Source organism: Clinocottus analis, unplaced genomic scaffold, assembly GCF_023055335.1.
Source record: "Clinocottus analis isolate CAN_PGR_092001 unplaced genomic scaffold, fCliAna1.0.p SCAF_12, whole genome shotgun sequence".
NCBI classification, from domain to species: domain Eukaryota; kingdom Metazoa; phylum Chordata; class Actinopteri; order Perciformes; family Cottidae; genus Clinocottus; species Clinocottus analis.
The window spans coordinates 1,717,291-1,737,059 of record NW_027175843.1 but is presented as its reverse complement, the minus strand read 5'-3'; the positions used below and the strand labels follow the sequence as shown (position 1 = coordinate 1,737,059).

General features: G+C 48.8%; 1 protein-coding gene across 4 annotated transcripts in view; it reads left to right on the top strand.

Moving 5' to 3' along the window:
- The window catches only part of hdac4 (histone deacetylase 4), an 89,821-nt gene that overhangs the window by 29,893 nt on the left and 40,159 nt on the right, over window positions 1-19,769 (top strand). For 2 of the 4 annotated variants that reach the window (XM_068572292.1, XM_068572290.1), the window contains 5 exons: window positions 14,096-14,332; window positions 14,447-14,592; window positions 15,017-15,188; window positions 17,428-17,548; window positions 18,774-18,892. In XM_068572292.1, coding sequence (XP_068428393.1) covers window positions 14,096-14,332; window positions 14,447-14,592; window positions 15,017-15,188; window positions 17,428-17,548; window positions 18,774-18,892 — 795 coding nt within the window. Of the gene's footprint in view, window positions 1-8,054; window positions 8,405-14,095; window positions 14,333-14,446; window positions 14,593-15,016; window positions 15,189-17,427; window positions 17,549-18,773; window positions 18,893-19,769 lie in introns of those variants that run through there. The other 2 variants (XM_068572294.1, XM_068572291.1) reach the window with 2 other exon arrangements.

Sequence of the window (19,769 nt, the reverse complement as noted above, 5' to 3'; positions counted from 1 at the left end):
TGAACATTCACTTCTTTGAGAAGACAACTGCGATGTCTCTGATTTATACCGCTGTTCTTCTGGATGTTCCTCTGTTTTGATTTAGTGAATGAAATGCACGCGTGTGGAGAGAACAGGTGGAACGCGTGAAGAAGGAGAAAGAGGAGAAGAAGGAGGGAGTGGGAACCGTAGAAAGGGGACAGGATTAGTAATGAGAGGCTGGAGATGGAGTGTGTTCCAGAGGACACCCCCGCCTGTAGGTCACCATGACCGCGCAGAGATACTTGTCTGCCGGCCAGACCCCCGCTGCCTCCCTCCCCGCTCACTGGAACGAGGGGTTTTTGCAGGCCAGTGTGTGTGTGTGTGTGTGTGTGTGTGTTACCGCATGCTTGACCTTAATCCTGACGCTGTAAATCTGTGCGCTCGTTCCGTTAATGTCAAGGAACAAGCCCGACACAAAGATTTGGGACCCTTTGGTCTGTGACAGTCTCCCATTCACCTGCTTGTACTCTTTGCTGCAGTCCAACATGACTAATCACAGTTAAACATTCACCTCTTCAGCTTTAAAGGGTTGTGTATTCCAACATCGGTGGAAAGAAGCATGAATAATCCCGACGAAATCTACCATCCCATCCACCGGTTGTAGTCTTAACTGGAGATTCAAGGCGCTAACCTCATCATCCGCCCCAACAGCAACAGACTCCATCAGCACCTGCTCAGCTTGCCACCTCTCCTAATGGAAGACAACCTGTTTTGTACACACATGCTCACCAGGGGAGCCCACACGGCCCTCAGGCCCTGGTGCCAGCTCCCCAGATGGGCCCCCAAACCTCCCCCCCCCCTCCTCACACACACTCCCCTTCACAGACACACACACACACACACTCCCTGACCTGGCATGGATTCCCCTTCCCGCTGCCAGTTCGGTGCAGGCAGGAGTCGGTGGGCAGCTGCTTCTTTTCTGCGCGGCCACTCGGGCTCGTGCGCTAACAACCGTGTCGAGTCATCGCCCACGGGAGGTTCACCAACGGCTTCCTTGAACTTCTGATGAACTGAAATATAATCTGCCGCATTTAGCTTAGTCTCATCTCCCTCCCCCCCCCCCCGTCTTTCAGTTTCAGAATAATTTCCTTCTGTTACTTATGCCGGCGCTGTGGGTTTAAAGCGCTAAAAGCAAAACCTCGAGCTTTCAGAGAGCGGAGGTGAGATCAGGTTGGATGCCCGAGAGAAAGATTGGACTTGGTTGAAGCGCCTAATTATATCTACAGACGTAGCCGGAGGTTGTGGCCTTCATGTCAACCCAGTTAAAGAGAGACACACAGGCGCACAAACACACACACGCGCGCGCGCACACTCACATGCACACTCATCACATCCGCGTCTAAGAAAGTATGGCAGAGCGCTCAGAGCCAGACTTGTTTTTGTCTTCCAGCAGAACAGGCAATGCCTTAACCTACTTTGTCTGCATCAGTGCCATTATCCTGACAGCTATAGCAGGTTGGACTGTGTGTGTGTGCGTGCGTGTGCGTGCATGTGTATGTGTGTGTGTGTGTGTTTCTGTGGATGTTGGAGAGGGAAAAGATTTTTACCATGCTACCATGTCATGAATTTTGCATTCGGCCGGGTGTGTTTTGCTTTTGTTGACTGGCAGGCTCGTCTTACTGAGACCTCGATGTCTGGAAAGTGAGCTTTTGTTTGAATAAGTCAGCTGAAAAGGATTGTTGTTGTTGTTGTTCACAAATGGTAGAGATGGAGAGACAAAGAATGGAGACCAACGATGTTGTCATTAGTCTGAATTTGTCTGTGTTCATCCATCAAGCTTTAGTCAGTAATCAATATGGGTTAAATGTTAGCAAATGTTAGCCGCGGCGCTAAGTGGAAAGCAACCCCATAAATATCATGGAGGATTTAAATATGACACCAAATATTCTTGGTTTGCAGTATGCGGTACTTCCCTACGTGCCCGGTCACAGTTTTACTCTCTTGTCTTCAGGAAACGGGGCGGGGCTCAAAGCTTTGTTAACACACTGACCCCCTTTTCGCCCTCGGCTGCTAACCGAATCACAACCCAACACGGTTAATTCAAACGGATGCATTTGTGCTAACCTCTCCCAGAGCCGATGGGACAGTGCGACGCAGTAGACGTGACGGCTTCCTCCATGTTGGACTCGCAGCTTCGGACTGTTCAGGCGCTTTGCAAATAAGCAGGGCACTTTTCCAAAAGTTGAAATGATAAAGCTCTGCATAGGAGTACTCCATTTTTTTGCAAGTGAATCAACTGATCGGAACGGATCTTCATGTCCATCGAAATTTCCGTACAACATCTACGTCCATCGCATTTCCCTAAGTTGTTCAATTAGTTAATTTGCAGAGTGTCTGCCTCTGTGTACTGATGAATATTATGCTCATCAGACTCCGGGCCACACTTTGCCCTTTCACTTCCTCTTAAACTCGCTTGTTAATGCAGAGGTCTGTTTTGTAAAGGCTTTTAAAAGCCCGAGGACCAAATGAATCCAAAGCAGTCCTCTGGAAGCTATCTATTATGGATGACCACTCCAGGGTCCGGGCCCTCTTTGCGTTGCGAGAGGGTTCGCTAGCTTCTGACCAACAACACCACCGTGACCGAGAGGTCGGCCCTTCCCCGTCCGGGAAAGAGGGGAGTTCATTACAGCCGAGCCCCCGCGGCCTAATGGCTACAACATGGCCGCCAGCGACAGGCTGCATCTTTACCACAAAGTCTTTTAAGAGAAGAAATAGACCAAGGCTCTGTTGTCTGACTCGTTTGCTAAGTGGGGTATTCTTCCAAGAAAAGACTTTGAGATGAGACGCGGGCATGAGCAAATGAGATCAAGAATATAATTGTCTCCTCTTTGATCCCAGTAAACGAGCCCCAACAGGTAGATAGACCTTTTTCTAATCAAATGAATCTTCTTTCTTTCCTTTTTAATGACCTCCACTGAGCTCATCTCTCTTTGCGATGCGGACCTCCGTTCACATCTGTATCCGGCCGCTTAACTCGCTGCACGCTGTAATCTGCGCCTGACTCACAGAGTCTGCGGGTCCAGCTTTAGTGCACCGGGGCATTCCTTGTGACCCGTGTGATTTAAAGTGCACGGGGCAGCAGGGCGGGAAGCCGACAGCTCCCATAAGTTCAGCTTAGCATGGCCGACGGCTAATGGCTCTCTGTCTGCTGCGAACGCGGCGCAGACGGAGAAGGCATTACCATTGAGACGGAAAGGAGAGGCCTTAAAATATGAATGAACGGAGCTCCCTTTCTCGCCGCGTCTGGGTTCTCAGCAGCTGTTTTGATGCCTCTGATGTTTTCAGGTCTTCCTCGGAGCAGCTCGGAGCTCCTTCTTGTTCTGGGTGTTATCGTAGCACTTGTCACCTCGACGAGAGCGGCAGCGCGAGGTAAACTTGAATCTGAGGCTTGTGTGAAGTCTTTTATGTGTGTGTGGTGTCAAATGAAAGGTGTGTGTGTGTGTGTGTGTAGCTGCAAAAGCTTGCTCTTCCTCCTTCGTCATGCCTATATGCATGAGCACGATAAAGGAAGGATAGCGTTTGTTTGCTCTGCTCTGAATCAGTCGATGAGTTCGTAAACTTGTCACTTGTTTTGGACTAAACCAGTGGGACTGTTTACTCGTTGGTTGGATGTGCACGAGGTGGGAGTGAGACAGTGAACTGAAGAAGAAGGTCCTGAAGGTCTTATTTGTCCAGATGACATGAAGGCAACATGATTCTTTACCAGTCCAGGTCCTTCCTGTAATCACGGCATTAAAACACATCTAGTCTGATTGATACAAGGATCAACACTGACGACTGTACTTCTGAACAAAGAGTCGACTGCCTAGTGGGACGCCAGTTACGTATTGTAACTCCAGGTTCTAGGCGATGCTGTAAGACCTTTTATTACATTTGTTAATTCATCTGCTCTTCTTCTTCTTCTTCTTCTTCTTCTTCTTCTTCTTCTTCTCAAAGGCTCATACAGCATTCGTTAGCGACGTGAGAACAGGCCGATGACAGCTGGAAACACTGGCCGGTGACGCGGCTGAAGGCCTCCGGTCGCTCTCCTCCTGCTGATCCGTTAGGCCTTCTAAAATATTTTTTCACAACCTCAAGTCTGTCGCGATGCGTTGGCTAACGAGGAACGTGGCAGAATCTGCGAGGGAGAGAGCGAGTGCACGGTTTTGGCACAAGCTGCTGTAATAGTTTCTTTACACTTTTGTTTTATACATGAAGACTCTCATGTCGTGCTTGTCTGTAGAAATCCTCCGCGATGCTAAAAATCTGTCGGTTTTATTTGACTATTTAAAAAAAAAAACGTATTATTTTAGCAGGAGTAATGAGTTCTGACTAATATAGATTTCAGATTTAGCATCTGTATTTTGAGAATCCCAGAGACACTAATGAACGAGACGCCAGGCAGAGAGAGAGATGTGTGTGTGTGTGTGAGGGGGGGGGGGGGGGGGGTTGCCGAGAGTGTGTATTATAAATAACCTGAATCAATAATAAACGACACAGTATCTCACATATTTGGAGTCGGGTCTAGGGTTCTCAGGGGAGGCGGATGAAAAAAGCAGCGCCCCCCCTCCTCCCAGTCACTGTGGAGATGTGTGTGTGTGTGTGTGTGTGTGTGGGGATGGGAGGGGGGAGACAAGAGCCATAAGAGGATACAAAAATATGAGTTTCTATTTTTTTCCTCCTCTCTCCGGAGTGTGAACCAGCTTGTGGCTACGGTTTGTGTGCGTGTGTGTGCATGCGTGCACGTGTGTGTGTGTGTGTGTGTGTACATTACGAGGCGGACGCTTGTCCATTACTTATTCATCAGGCCTGTCTGCCTGGCTGCCACACTGTGTATTTCAGCATGCCTTGCAATCATTATGCCACATGCATTATTTAACGCGCACGCCCCGACTCTGATGCAGATACAGCTACACAATCTATTTATCACGGATATGCTCACTTATCGCCTTGTCTGCTTTCCTCGCAGGCTTCGGCAAATAACTGCACGAGCCCACATCTGTCCACGTACACATCCGTTGCCTCGTACACGCGTGTGTGTGTCTCGCACCTCTCCCGCACAGCAGGTGTCGTGCACGTGCGTTCCTTCATACGTGCTGTTTTCCTCATTAAGGCCCTGGCACATGCCAAGTGCCGGCACGAGGGTTTTTTTTCTAGATTTTTTGTCCATTTGTAAAAGTTATGTGTTGGTTGTCGTGCGGTGGACGTGGAAAGGCGACAACCTGAGTCCATTACGCCGACGCACATATGATCGGAGCTTTTGATTTGTAATTTTGCTTTGGAAAGGAAAGGAAAGCAGCTTGTGATCGGACGTTCACGGACGCTGCGTTCGCTGCAGCCGGCGATTTCAAAACAAGATTTCAACGATTTGAACCATCGGAAACCTCAAGAGTTTCCTCCCGAAATCCTCCAATTTCCCACAAATTGCAATGCTGTAGCAATGCTTAGTGCATGAAGATACAACGAGCAACACTATTATCATTTTTATGTGCAATATTGTTAAGTCTTTTATATTTTGTGCCTTGTTTTTTATTTTTTACCTTCTAATTCTCTGTTAGGAGAACTGAGCAGAATAAGCTTTTCATTGTATAAAATAACTGCCTGTTATCTGTGCTTATGACAGTAAAAACATCTTGAATCTTGTGCGGGTTGTAAGGTTATATCAGACTTGACTACCACCAAACAAAGCAAAATACAAGTTTTGGTTGTGTTAGTAATCCAGTGTGCGTACATGGAGGTTTTGTGAGTAAAGACCTGGATGCTCGCCCCAGCCGCCCGCGTTATCTTTTGTGTTTTTCAAGTGTTGTTGTTTTCAGGGTCCTTTTGTTGTTGTCTTGAAACCATTATATCTGTTGGAAATGTACATTTATGCATCGTGCGTACATAAACGCAGTAATACGCAGTTCTATGATCAGCCTCCCGAGCCGATATCTGCTGGCAGTCTTCAACAAGTTTGGTGGATTCTTCCTTTTTGTTTGGCCAAAGAAACATTTTTCAAAAGCTGCCCACATGCGTCTAACTGTGTTTTTGTGTTTGTTTTCGCCGGGCTGCCAGCTCACCGCCACTGATCTTTGTCCACGTTGCCCTCCAGCTGACCTGACGTCCATTTATTGATTTTTACCGCAAAGTTCACGCGGCGCTCTTCTGCTCGGTCTCAGTCTGGTCACTGCCCTCCCCGATCGGTGACCAGTTCTAAAAAATGAAATGGTGTGTGTGTGTGTGTGTGTGTGTGTGTGTGTGCGTGTGTTCTTGTGGTTCGGTAGCGTTTGCTGCTATCGGTGTCATGGCCGCATGAAGCTCAGCCTTTGACGTCAACGCCGTGCGACGAGCTGATAACGCACAACGTTAACCTTAACCAGATGTGTGGGTGTGTATGTCTGATCAAACAGAACCTGACCTCCTGGGCTCCATGCTCAACTTCCAAAATAGCTCCTGCAAACACACACACACACACACACACACACACACACACACACACACACACACACACACACACACAAACTACTCTACATGCACAGGAATGAGATAAGATGTGGGCAAAAATCAATGCGTTTACATGAACTTGGCTCACGTGGACATTGCCGGGCTTCTGCAGTTTCTTATTTCCGTAAATGGAAGCCGATCTATTTCCTCCACGTGGCGCTCGGCGTGCAGATGACTGAGTCGGTGGCCGGCAACGGCGATGGCAACGGCAACGGCAACATTGCTGACGGAGCTTGCGGTGTTTACCGGCATCAGCCATGGCAGCGTGATTGGGTTGCTTTTGTCTAAATGTTGATTATTTTTGTTGCAGGTTGCTGTTTTTTTTCCTTTATTTCAGCATCCCGTGTTGTCTCCGCTGCTTAAAGCACTGCCCACATTCAGAGGAAGTGGAGCGCTGGCGTTTTATCACCGCAACGCCTGATTTGGTGTGAATGCGGCATCATTTACATACTCCAATCAGCCCGGCTGGTTTTATGCTGACACGAGCTCCATAAAGTTTTATAGTGAATCAAGACGCTATTGATTGCTTGGATCATTTAAAGTTTCATTTAAAGTCTTCATTTTATTTTTATTTTTTTTAGCATAGAAGAGAGAAGTAGAAAAACAACTTTTTAAGCGCCGTTGGTTGTCACTCCTGCGCTGGAGAGGACATTGGGGTGAAATTGAACCGCCGCTCACTTCTGCAGCCTCTTGGGTCTGCGTGATTAAAACCATTCGCTCCAATCAGCTGAGCATCTGACGGCCACGTTGATACGACACCAAGACAATGTGTCCTGCTGGTCAATACATCAGGCGTCGCTCCCCAGAGGAGCGTTTGCCGACAGCGGCCTCCGATGCAACTCGATGGCCGAGTACTAATTGCTCGTCTTTATCATTCGCTCCAAACCTCCATCACTCTGTCTCTGCAACACGCTCTGATTCATGTTGTTTCTCATTTTTCTTGAAACAAATCCTATTTTGCTTTTAAGTGTTTGATCTAACTGCTTCAATGCAGCAGTATATATATATATATATATATAATATATAATATCAGGTTATTACAGCACAACCTTTTTCTTTTAATACACCTCGCACTGTACCAGCAGCAGCATTAGCATTAGCAGCATTAGCAACCTCGCAACAACTGTCTGTTCTGCCGGGCTGCCGGTGTGTAGGAGGGCTTCACGTGGAGACCATCCAGAAATGTGTGTGAGTGTGAGCAACAAGTGACACACAACAACAACACTGAGCTTCTGTTCTGTCCATGTTTTATGTGTAAAGTGCAGAGGTGCTTCATGGAAAGCTCAGAGTTTGTCTCGTGAAATGTGAGCGTGATCACCATCCTGACGCCCTCTGCCTCTCCGCTGGTCCGGGAGAGAGGGAGAGAGAGGGAGAGAGGGAGAGGAAGAGGGAGAGAGACTCCCATAAAACGCTCAACATGCCTGAGACTGCCCTCTGATGTCACCGAGAGAGCTAGAGGGAGAGCTAGCGGGAGAGAGAGAGAGTGGGAGGGGACCAGAGGAGCCGAGGGAGGGAGAGAGAGAGAGAGAGAGAGAGAGAGAGAGAGAGAGAGAGAGAGAGAGAGGCAGCCGGAGGGCAGAGCGAAGAACATCAGTGAGAGCAAACGCAGAGAAGCGATAGAGTGGGAGACGCGGAGGGTGTGAAAAGACAGGGAAGAGAGAGAGAAAGAGAGAGAGAAAGAGAGAGAGAAAGAGAGAGAGAGGTCCGTTCTCGCTACCATAAATCCCAGGTTTTGGTCTGCTGTGTTCTCGCGCTGCACAGTGGACTTTACAGCTCCGTTCAGAGAAGCCCCTTCGGCTACAAACGCACACTTTCTCTCTCTCAAAATACTGTACGCCACACACACACACACACACACATACACACATACTCACTCTCGCACAAACCCACAACAACCCGGACAGCACGGCACAACTGATGGGTAAGAGAGCGCTCTTGTTGTTCTGCACGGGGTCACTGTTTGTTGAGGGGAGAGTGTGCGAATGTGTGTACGTCTCATTCAGTTTAATGAGGTTTGTAATTCATTGTGTGTTGTTTTTTTTTTCTTCCTTTTCCTCTGGTGTGTTTACTTCGTCCTCATGTGCGTGCTGATTAATCGTGCGTTTGCAATTGTTCTATTATGTTTAGTTGCCGAGACGTGCGATGTGTTTGTATAAACTAATTTCGCCCGTGTGTGTGTGTGTGTGTGTGTGACTCTGTGTGTGTGTGTGTGTGTGTGTGTGTGTGCGTGCACACTTGAGGAGAAGAGCGTATGTCTGTGCGTCGGCTCGCTGCGTGGGCGTGCAGCTTTGAGTAGTGGCAGTGTTTATTGAATGGTAGTGATGTATGCAGAGTCCTGCTCAGCAGCACTCAGGCAGCCTTTAAGTGAATGGAGCAGATGGCGCCACAGCCCATTGTGCACATGCGTGTGTTTGTGTTCATGCCTCTCTCTCGCTCTGTGTGTGTATGTGTGTGAAAGTTTGTGGGGTGTTCACTGCAAAAAAAACCCACAACACTCGCTTTATTTGGTCTCCTGCTCAGCCCTCGGAGGCACTGAAAGTTATGTGAAACCGTCGCGTCTTCTGATTACATTTCTGTCCTCGATTAGCATTTTCCTTTCTCGCATCCTTCGCTAACAAGAGTCTCGTTGGCAGCGCTGGTTGACGGCCAGCGGGCACGCAGCGTGGCCATGTGGCGTCCGCGTCTCTCTCTCTCTCTCTCTCTCTCTCTCTCTCTCTCTCTCTCTCTCTCTCCGTCCTGGTTCATGTGCGTCTGTGCCGCATGTCTGTGGGAGTCACAGTGACGGTCGGTGCCAGAGCTCGCGCACTGTGCTCGAGTTGATGGAGGCCGGTCGAGGTGCCGTTCATCGCTCCTCTCCCGTCTCTCTCCTTTCAATGACTTGTGTCCGTGAGTCACTGTCCTTGGATGAAAAGAGGGACGGGGGAAAAACAAAGAGGCGTCCACCGGCACTTTAACCCGGGCCTGGACGCCGAACCGCTGCACACGCAGACGTGCAGTTGAACAATTTGCCCCCCGCGCCCGTTGGTCCTCCCTCCATCTCTCTTCCCCCTTATCCCCTGTCCAACCAACCAACCAACCACCGGCCACCATCCCAGCAGTCGCCATGGCGTTTGCCTCTCCTCCACCCCTCCCTGCATGCACCTGTGTGTGTATGTTTGTGTGTGTGTGTGTGTGTGTGTGTGTGCAGGGCTCAGGACCAGGCAACAGGACGCAACATCAGCAATTTGCTGTTCGTTCTTAATCTGCACGCGTTACGTTGCTGTCACTAGTGTGTATTTCTAATCACACACACACACACACACTGTCTTGAGTACTTTTGCATTTGACATGAGCCCGTGCCCTCGCTTCCTCACGACCTGCGACTGAACATGCGTGTTTTATTTATTTTTTTGTGTCTGAGTGCACAGATGCCCGGTGGGGCGAGGAGCTCCCTTGGGAATCCTGCTCTATAAATAACTCCTCTGTGTGATCCGTGATCTTAGTCTGATCGCGGAGGGAGGGAGGGAGGAGAGAAGGAGGGAGAGAGGAGAGGAGAGAAGGGAGGGAGGGAGGTTGGGGGAGAATCAGAGGGAGACGGGGACAAAGAGTGACGGATGAACAGTTTAGTGGACAGTGCACATGTTGACATTTTACCAGCCGTGTTTGGGGTGTTTTTTGTTTTTTTTTCTTCCTTTTTTTTCTCGGTGAGTTCAGCCAGATTTCACATCATCATGCCGACTGCAGCGGGGAAACCTCACAGCTCCGTGGGACTTCACAGAGTAAACACAGTTTCCCGTCTGGAAATCAACAGAGTTTATCTCACTTCCGCCCCTCGTCTCTAACGCTCCCTCATCGCGTCCGCGGACGGGTTTTATTCTTTCCCTGCGACACATTGAAAGCCTTTAAAACCCTTTGTGGTAGAAAAATCTGATTTCTATTTACTGACATTTCTAGTTGTGCAACGTTTTAATAGAAGGATGATGCAAGAAAGTGAAGACTTTCCCTTTCTGGAAAGCCACTACACAGATTGTATCCGTGGACTTGCCTTAAAAAATTGTGACAACAATTGTTTGCAAAATCTGGCCTCTTCCTCCTCCTCCTCGTCCTCCTCCTCCTCCTCCTCCTCCTCCCGTTGGCTCGGCACCATTACCTCATGCCACAATCACAGAGAGCCGTCCTTGTAAGCCGGGCTAATTACTTCACAGGTGCCCGCGTCCCGCGGCGTGCTGCGCGTGTCGCCCCGTTGGTCCGCCCCCGTTCACGGAGCGCCACTTGTTGTAAACGTCGCCTCCGAAGGAGCGACGAGTTGCTGCTGTGTTGCGTTGCGTTGCGTTGTGCGTCCGTCGCGCTGCCAGAGGGCCGTGGTCCCCCGTGGAGCCGTCAGTCAGGCGCGACACGGATGCATTTCCTGTGTCGACGGCACTTTGAAAGCCTTTTAAATGACCCGAAACTGAATTGACCCCGAAGCGTGACATAATACTTGATGAGATCAGGTTTTGATGACTGTTGGAAGAATCATATCCCTCCACTTCTCAGCTCACGCACTAGTTTTGCAGTCTGAAACAACTCCACAAGCCTTCATGACAATTGTTTTTCAGTTTTGTCCCACAATGTGATAGAAATGTAACCAAAAAGACACAAATAAAGAAGTAAAAGCCTTCACTCTGGGCATTAAAACAAGTGTGCTTCAGCTGTATATTGCAGTGTTGACACATAAATACACAAAGGTTATCAAAAGGTTTCAGGGCAATGTTTGTGTTTGCGTGGCTGACATCACACCGCGGCGGCTGATCGGATGAGTGACTCCACCGTCGCTCCATCTCTTTCCCCTCAGCGCTCGATGGGACCAGGCCCTGTTAGCGGGACACAACAGAGACATCATTCTGCGCATGGAAACACAACATGGCACAAAGCATACATAAAAAACTAACATTTTCTATAAACGCAGTTTCATTTCTCTGAGTCAAACTCAGTCAAAACTTGCTGGCATGTAGCTGAGGCGCAGTGGAGCAGCTTAGCTTCTTTATTCAAATCAGGTGGCACATTTTTTGGTAACCTGAGTACACCTCGTGTCACAGACGGTGCACTCCTTTCCCCTCCGACCTGTTTGTCTCATGAATCCACGCATCGCCCTCTTTGTAAATGTTTAATATCATTTGTAGTGACAAAAGATCCTGTTTTTGCACGTGAAGGCGCAGAAGCTGAACGCTCACATGCGGTGCGTTGCGGTTTGAGGCGGTGGGAGCCCCATTTGTGGAAAAAAAAACACAAACACCCTTTGTGAAAGCCCGTGGGCACACAAACAGCACGGGGGTCAAGGGCGAGTGTGCGAGGCAAAGTCCAGGGGCCGCCCGCCTCGGAGCAGATCGGTCGGCCCGACGCTCCCCCGGCGCAAGTCCGCATGGGAAAATATACAGCAGAAAAGGCGTTAATTGAGGTGATGGTCCATGCATGTTTGGCATCGCGGCGCTGGGATAACTGGCGCCGGGGTCCCCTCTGAATGGGCCCGAATACTGCAGCGAGGCACCCCCCGTTTTGAAGTGCACTGACCCAACACAAGGTTTTGTTTGTTTGGCCTGGATACGTAGCGCTTGTTTATGTGACTAAACAGCTGACGGGCATGCTTGTGTAACATGTATGCAGGAGAGGTGGTGGGCTCGAGCGAGGGGGCGTGCGGAGGCTTTTGTTCGGGCAACACGGATGATTGGCACCGGCCGATCGGGAGCGGGAGGGGCGATCGGTGGCCGTCTCCTAACGAGCCGCTATTTCTATACGCTTGTTTATCTGGAAGTGACAAACATACGGGTTTGTAAGGTCAGAAGGTCAGGGATCATTTTAACACACGCATAAGAAACACACTTTCCCCTTTGTTTTTAGGTGTTATTTCCATTTTAAAGAAATGTATAAAAGTGCTTAATACATGTTGATGGAAAGGAGCCGACTCTAAATAACATCTCGGTCAGATAATCAACACAAGTCCTGACTCAAAAGTTGTTTCCTTCTAATGTCCAGCTTTCAAACAAGTCCTCACAAGTATAGCGACACAATCACAACCCACACACACACACACACATGCACCAGTGTAGCACCAGCATGTCTGGCCCGGGCCACACCCTTCCCTCCCTCTCTCTCTCCCCCGCTCGCCGTCCCGTCGGGCGGTGTTGAATTTCCTCCTGCACGCAAAACCTGCCCGGTACCAAAGATGTCATTGGCTATCTCGGCAAGTTACTGCCACTTCATCGCCACCTCATTGGTCACTGGGGAGGCCAGGACATCCGTGATAGGCCGGAGACACTCTCCACTGGTTTGGGGAGGGAGGTGGAGGCGGTGGAGGGGGTATTGATAGCTGGCAGAGGCATCGGCGTGGTGCAAGGTGGTTTCTCCACACGGGATCATGCATCGACCCCGAGAAGAGAGAGAGGCACAAACAAGCAGAAATTGACAATTTATCCCCTCATTTTTTCATCTTTACCCCATTTATGAGATAAATAGAACAACTTAAGATATTTATATTAGGTTTTTTTCTCAGTTTCCCTCCTGTCACGTTGTCGGTTTACTACCGTTTGTGTGTAAGCTGCTGTGTTGTTGTTGTTGTTGTTGTTTGGAGAAATAATCAGACTGCGCTAATGCTCTCGTTTTCACGTGACGACCCCGCCGCTGCAGCAGAGGTTTAAATGTTCCCGCGCTCAGCGCCTCTTCCACTTGGCGGGATTATTCCCGGCGCCACACCGCTGATAACACAAGATCCGTGTTGCAGGTGAACGCAGCATGAAGGCTGCAACACAAACAGTTTACACGTCTGTATCATGTCAAAACTTGATGTGAAAGCCGCCCCTCCTGCACATTTTGCAGGGCTCCTGCCCGTGACCTTTTTGTTTGTGCGCTGTCTCTATTGATTGTGACAAATGCTACACAACGCGGCGTTGTCTTCATGCTCTCAGATGTGTGATGGTCGCTGGCTATCCGTCTCCTTCAGCGTCACACACACAACTTAAACCTTCTCTGTGCAGCACACTGTCAGCAGTGCACTTGCAGTAGGCGAAATGTAGCGTCACCGCGTGCACACACACACACACACACACAAATACACACGGTAAGTCTGCATGCGTGTCAGCAAATCCCTGCGGCAAAACTCATGTTGCAGGGGGATTGTTTTTGCTCTCTGCTGCCATGTTTCATCATTCTGCCCGCGCGCATGTGTGCTACTTTGTCATCTGTGAGACGGGTGTGTGTGTGTGTGTGTGTGTGTGTGTGTGTGTAGGGAGTATTCGGTGGAGGCTTCCTATACACTTTGCTCCCACCGCAGCTCAAGTCTGACACTGTGGTTTGAATCACAGACGCAATTTGTGTGTGTTTTGTGTTTCGCTAATGCTCTTACAACTCAACTTAAGTCCCCAGTTTGCCAACAACCAACATGAAGTGTAATTCTGAGTGCAACAGTCGAGGCCGCGGTGCCCAGACAGCTGATCCGACACGTGCTCATGAGTCTTATTTGGACCAGAGAGGACATGGGGATTTGGCTGCTCTCAAATGTTTTTGGACTGTTTTGGACCTGGACAGATATTCTGAGAAGAAAAGTAGCAGGAATTCATAATAATGCGCTTGTTTCCTCCTCCTCCTCCTCCTCCAACAGTGGACGTGAGCTCGGCAGCGCTGCCCATGCAGGTGCCCCCCACCTCCACAGCCATCCTCCCAATGGACCTGCGCGTCGTGGACCACCCGCACCATCACCACCACCACCACCACCACCAGCAGCACCAGCACCAGCAGCACCAGCCCCACTTCGGCCTGGGTCCCCAACACCTCCCCGCGGCGCCGGTCTCCGCCGCTTGCCCCGCGTCCTCGGAGCCGGGCCGCGGGTCAGTCATTAGTAAGTGGGGCGTCATGTTTTAAAAAATTGGCCCGGCTAATTAATTGGAGGTAAACGTGAACGCGTCTCTAACTAACGTCTTTGTAAAAAAACAAAAAAAACAACCTCCCGCAGATCAGCCGGAGCAGCAGCTGCAGCAGGAGCTGGTGACCCTGAAACACAAGCAGCAGCTCCAGCGGCAGCTCCTGATCGCCGAGTTCCAGAGGCAGCACGAGCAGCTGTCGCGGCAGCACGAAGTCCAGCTGCAGGAGCACGTCAAGGTGAGCGGCCCGACGAGTCCAACTTCCTCCCATCGGACGCAGCCGCAGCCGCCGTACTGACTGCGCTCAGCAGAAAATGCGCCCCGGGTGAAGGACGGGAGGAAGCACGCGTACGCTCAAGCGACGCGGAGTGTAATCTGATCCGGTGGCAATATATTTGGCTGCTTAGTCATCCCCGTGGGAAGCTAATGGTCCCAGTCACCACAAAGTCAACCATTGGAGACAATCAATCGGGGGGAAACTGGCCTGTCGGCTCAGTCTCCTGGTTAGCATTTAGCATTCTGAGCGGTGACGCCGTGTCCTTTTCTAGAATGGCTAGCCGTTGCTAAACGATGTCTTCTCAGTTTGCTCGTCCCGTGTAGTGTCCTTTACCCACTTTTCTCTGTCTCCTTTTTTTTTTTTTTTTACTTTCTTCCTCCTTTAGTCTTGTCTCTCTCTCCACCAGCACCAGCAGGATCTACTGGCGCTGAAGCACCAACAGGAGCTGTTGGAGCACCAGAGGAAGATGGAGCAGCAGCGGCTGGAACAGGAGATGGAGAAGCAGCAGCGGGAACACAAACTCCTGCAGCTCAAAAACAAGGAGAGGGGGCAGGAGAGTGAGTACTGGCTGTAATCCCAGAGCACCTTCGTCCCGCGAGGCGCCCGAACGTTGTCGAAGACATCTTTGAACGTGACGAACACGAGCGTCAGCGGGGTTGGCATCCTCTCGCGTTTAATAAATCCGTCGTTTTTGCCCCTACGTTCCCTTCGTCGCGGCAGATGCCGGTGAGACTCGGCCGCTCGGTCACAGCACCTGTCCCTGTCGCCCCGCAGTCAGAACAGCCTGACCTTGCACATTCACCACGGGAGGATTTCAGAATAAGAGCGCCGAGACGAGGCGAGAGGGGCGAGGCATTGCAGCGGCACACATGCCATTGTTTATTTGTTCTCTTTCCCTAGAGTCATAATGTTTGAGGAACCAAATAACAGCAATGGACAATGGACAATTTGGCCTTTTTGTTGCATTGGCCACCGTCACATCCTTCGCGGTAACGTCATACTCCTCAATCTACCCGCTGAGATCTTTGGGGTCGAGGATATTTCTACAAACAAAGTCTGAAACACGAGCTGTCATCTGATCAGGCTCGTTGTCAACGAGCCAACAAAAGAGATTATCTAAACCACTTTGTTCAGCCATTAAATCAAATGTGTGCCATTAATGTTGGTAATAATCCCTCATCGCATCGGGAAACTGCATGCGCAACTATTGCAAATAGGGGAAGGTCAGAGACGGATTAGGAGGATCTGAAAGTGCGGATGGACAGAGGGGTAATAGTTCTCCAGTTATATATATAAATATCATCAGACTGATTGATATTTTTTGTTTTAAGTGTCAATATTGCTGCCGAAATTTCCAGATCTCCACAATTAATTTGGTGCGTAAAAGCTTTTGTGAGGACTATTAATAAAAAAACAGCCATTCTTTGATATTCGTCATTAGGGTTTGAGCGCCCTGATGGTGCCATTACTGTCAGGAGTGATGCTGGTCGCTGCTGCAAAGTGCCACATAAAGCCGTCCTCGCCGACTCAAATGAGCTTCAACACAATTGCATTTTTTTTTCTCCTCCTGGCAGGAGGAAATGTGTGTGGCTGTTTGTTGCGCTAATTGCTTTTCTTGTTCCTGTAATTGTTTTATAGTGCAGACACAGAAGGCGAAATAAAAGACTCTTTGAGTTGCCTCGTATTGGAGGGGGGGGCAAAACGATATAAACTTGCCCCACTACATATGTTACTCAGCTTTCTTATCCACTTAAAACAGGACTTGAAGGGATCTAAACATGCGGTAAAGGTGCTTTTTAAATTGGAAATGGCTGCTAATGAGGATCAAACGACTCACTTAAACTCTTAATCCAATGCTTCCAGCTACAAAGTTCCCATTACAACGAGACATGCAAGTGTGACGACAGAAATTTATCATAGTTAATTTATGTAGTGAAGTTTATCAGTCATCAAGACTTTTTAAGTATGATCATTATCTGTATAATTGTTTTTTTTTTATGGACAAGCTACGATATTTCAGCAAACATTTCAACCCGACGTGTAGAAGCATGACTTTCTTTTACAGCGCAGTGTATTTCCTCGACCACTCTCTGCTGGGCGAAAGCCTCCACTTTGACGTCTGCAGAAAGAGCATCGGGTTCGTAAACAGAGGAAGCTTTGTTAAGTACTGCAATAAATCGCGTGGAAGGCAGTCTCATAAAAGCCAATTTCCCTCAGTGGCAAAGCGGACATATTGGGACGTCAGCACTTCCAGCTGCACCGTGATTTAGTGAGCGTATATTAGCCGTTGTCACGTTCGCATACTGTATTTACCACTTTTCACGCTGGAGCTCGACACATCACCTGTTATCGCTCCCGCTGTCGCCGTCTTAGAATAACACACCTTCACCGCTTTCCTACTATTCTCAAAACACCTATCCTCACTTCGTTCCTCGCTTCTCTTTTTTTTTCTCGGTCTCTCTCTCTCTCTTGCTCCCTCCCTCACTCGTCCACCTCTCCCTCTCCATGGACAGTTTGTTTGCCGCTGTGAAAGGAGGGTGGTAATTGAGGAGCGACTGAATGAAACTTGCACGAGTTACAGAGCACTCCTCTCGCCTGTGGAGTTCCAAGAAAAGCTTGACGCGAGGCCGGACCCATTATCCGTGGAAACACGGATGGATGTTTAGTTGTGATCTTCACATCGCTATCACAAATAGGACGGGGAGGCGCAGAAGCGGTCGACAAATCCGAGAAGAAAGTGCATACATTCCTCTTTGGTTGCTGAGTTTCAAAGGTCTCTCTCTCCGTCTCCTCCAGGTGCGGTCGCCAGCACAGAGGTTAAGATGCGGCTTCAGGAGTTTGTCCTGAACAAGAAGAAAGCGCTGGCTCAGCGAAGCCTTAACCACTGTCTGCCCAGCGACCCACGCTTTTGGTATGGGTGAGTGTCACAGCCCGCCGCTACAGAAGCACTCTTGGCTTGGGATGTGACTGGTTGTGAGTGGAGAATCTGTGCCATTTGGGTCAAACATCTGTTTTATAGCGTACAGATTTATTGCACTCTCAAAGCAACTCATTACGTCACTTATCTTCACCGGAATAATTCATGTGCATCCTTCTGATAACGAGCAACATCGTCGAATTTCATAATGCAAAAACGAACCACGAGCTTGTAAAGTTAGTTTATATTTTTACACATTTTTGCATTTAACATAATAAAGGAAAGCCGCATTTTAAAGCAAAGGATGCAGAAGATCCTACACATGCTTCTTTATGTTTAAGAAACATTCCACACACATTAAAACGTTGATTATCAGCCTGTGTTTCTTGTAATTTTATAATCCTTTATTGTTCACCCCCCCAAAAAAACAACCACACAAACATAAAACAGCAAAGATGAGCGACATAAAAGTTGCTTTTGCGATCATGGCAGACCTTCACGTGTTGTGTGGGTATCTTTGCATGTGAGAGAAGTTGCCAGCGTCGACATTAGCGTCTCAGAGTCCTCACCGGTTGTCTTGACAGTGCAGAAGAAGCGTTTTCTTTTTTTTGAATACATTTTTTAAATTTCCTGGCGATGTTTGTCGTCGGTGATTGACAGCTGGCTCTCTTTGAGGTGTTTGAAGTGGGCTGAGAGAAAAGACAATGCCACCTCTCACGCGCTTTAAATATTTGAAGAGGCTTTAAGCAGTCAAACATTTCTGCCCAGGCACGAGATGACAGAACGATCCAAAGAGTGTGTGAGGAAAAACAGGGTTTGCTTTTCGCCGCCGCCGCCGTTTCTCCCATTTTCTTTTCTCCTCTACCTGTTGGCTTCCTCCTCAGTTCTCCCCCTTTTTTGAGCCTCACCTCTCCTCTCATCCTCCATCCCTGTCTATGTGCATTTTTCACCCACCTCTCAGAATGAAGCTAGGCCTCGGCCTCATTGCTGTCTTGTGGTGAAAAAGACGTGCAGAGGATGCTTTCAGCTCAGTCTCGGTCCTCTCTCTCTCTCCTCTTTGTCTCTTTCTCTGTTCCACCCACATTGTTGTCTCCTCGGCTGCGTGTTTGTTGACCTTGGGGAGGTCTGTGGAAAAAGTAAGGTATACAACGGGAACAGCGAGATTGGCAAACAAACACATAAATACTGATGTATTATATATAAATATGTTTCCTTTTTTTTGTAGAAAAACCCAGCACAGCTCTTTGGACCAGAGCTCTCCTCCTCAGACGGCTTTGTCAGCGTACACCCACCCGATGCTGGGCACATACGACTCAAAAGACGACTTCCCGCTCCGCAAAACAGGTACAAAATGGTGCCGGTTTTTTTTTGATGAGGTATCGCTACTTCCTGACATCCATATTCCTCCGTCTCTTAAAAGCAGCCACCCCACCGCCGCCTTGAGGGGAGCCCTAATCTTCCTTTCCCTTTTGCATTAGCAATTGAAATGGCTTATTGGGTTTCAAAGTCAGGCGCATGAACCAGGAGTCAGCCGCTGGAGGATTAAAAGGAGCCCCTAAAATAGTCTCCAGAAGTTATTTAATGAGGTCTTTTTAACCAGTCTTATGTAAATGAGGGCAGGTGGTTGGAGAGTGGAGCTCTGAATTAAAACTGTGAACCGAACAGAATAGTAAGGTGGAATATTAGCTTAGCTTAGCATAAAGACTGGAAGCAGGAGAAAAACATCTTGCCTGGCACTGCTCACAGGCAACAAAATCAGCCTCCTAGCATCTCTAAAGCTACATAAAAACAATAAGACATTTATATATATAATAATTATATCATCATTTTTGTTGCATTCAGTAGGTCAATGTGGACATATTCAAGGATTTGAGTCCGTAAATGACTTCCTGATTTCTATTCTCCATCAACATGTCTTGACTTTTTGTTAAAAAAGACATTTTGAAAAGCCAGTCCACTCCTTCAGAGACAATCCTCCACAGACGTCATCAATCCGACTGTTTGAAGAAGCAACCACCATTCTTCTTGTCATGAGAAGTGCCGAAAAAGACAGCACTTCCTGTCTTTTGGATGCGTCAGACTGTTGTTCCTCCGTCTCCTTGTCCGAGTCAAGTATGCCCAAGCTGTGATTGTCCACTGAGCGCCGGCAGCTGCCTCGTCTGTATCGCGGCTCTCGCAGCTGGAGGCCAGGCCTTGTGTACTCTGCACTCCTGACCACCAG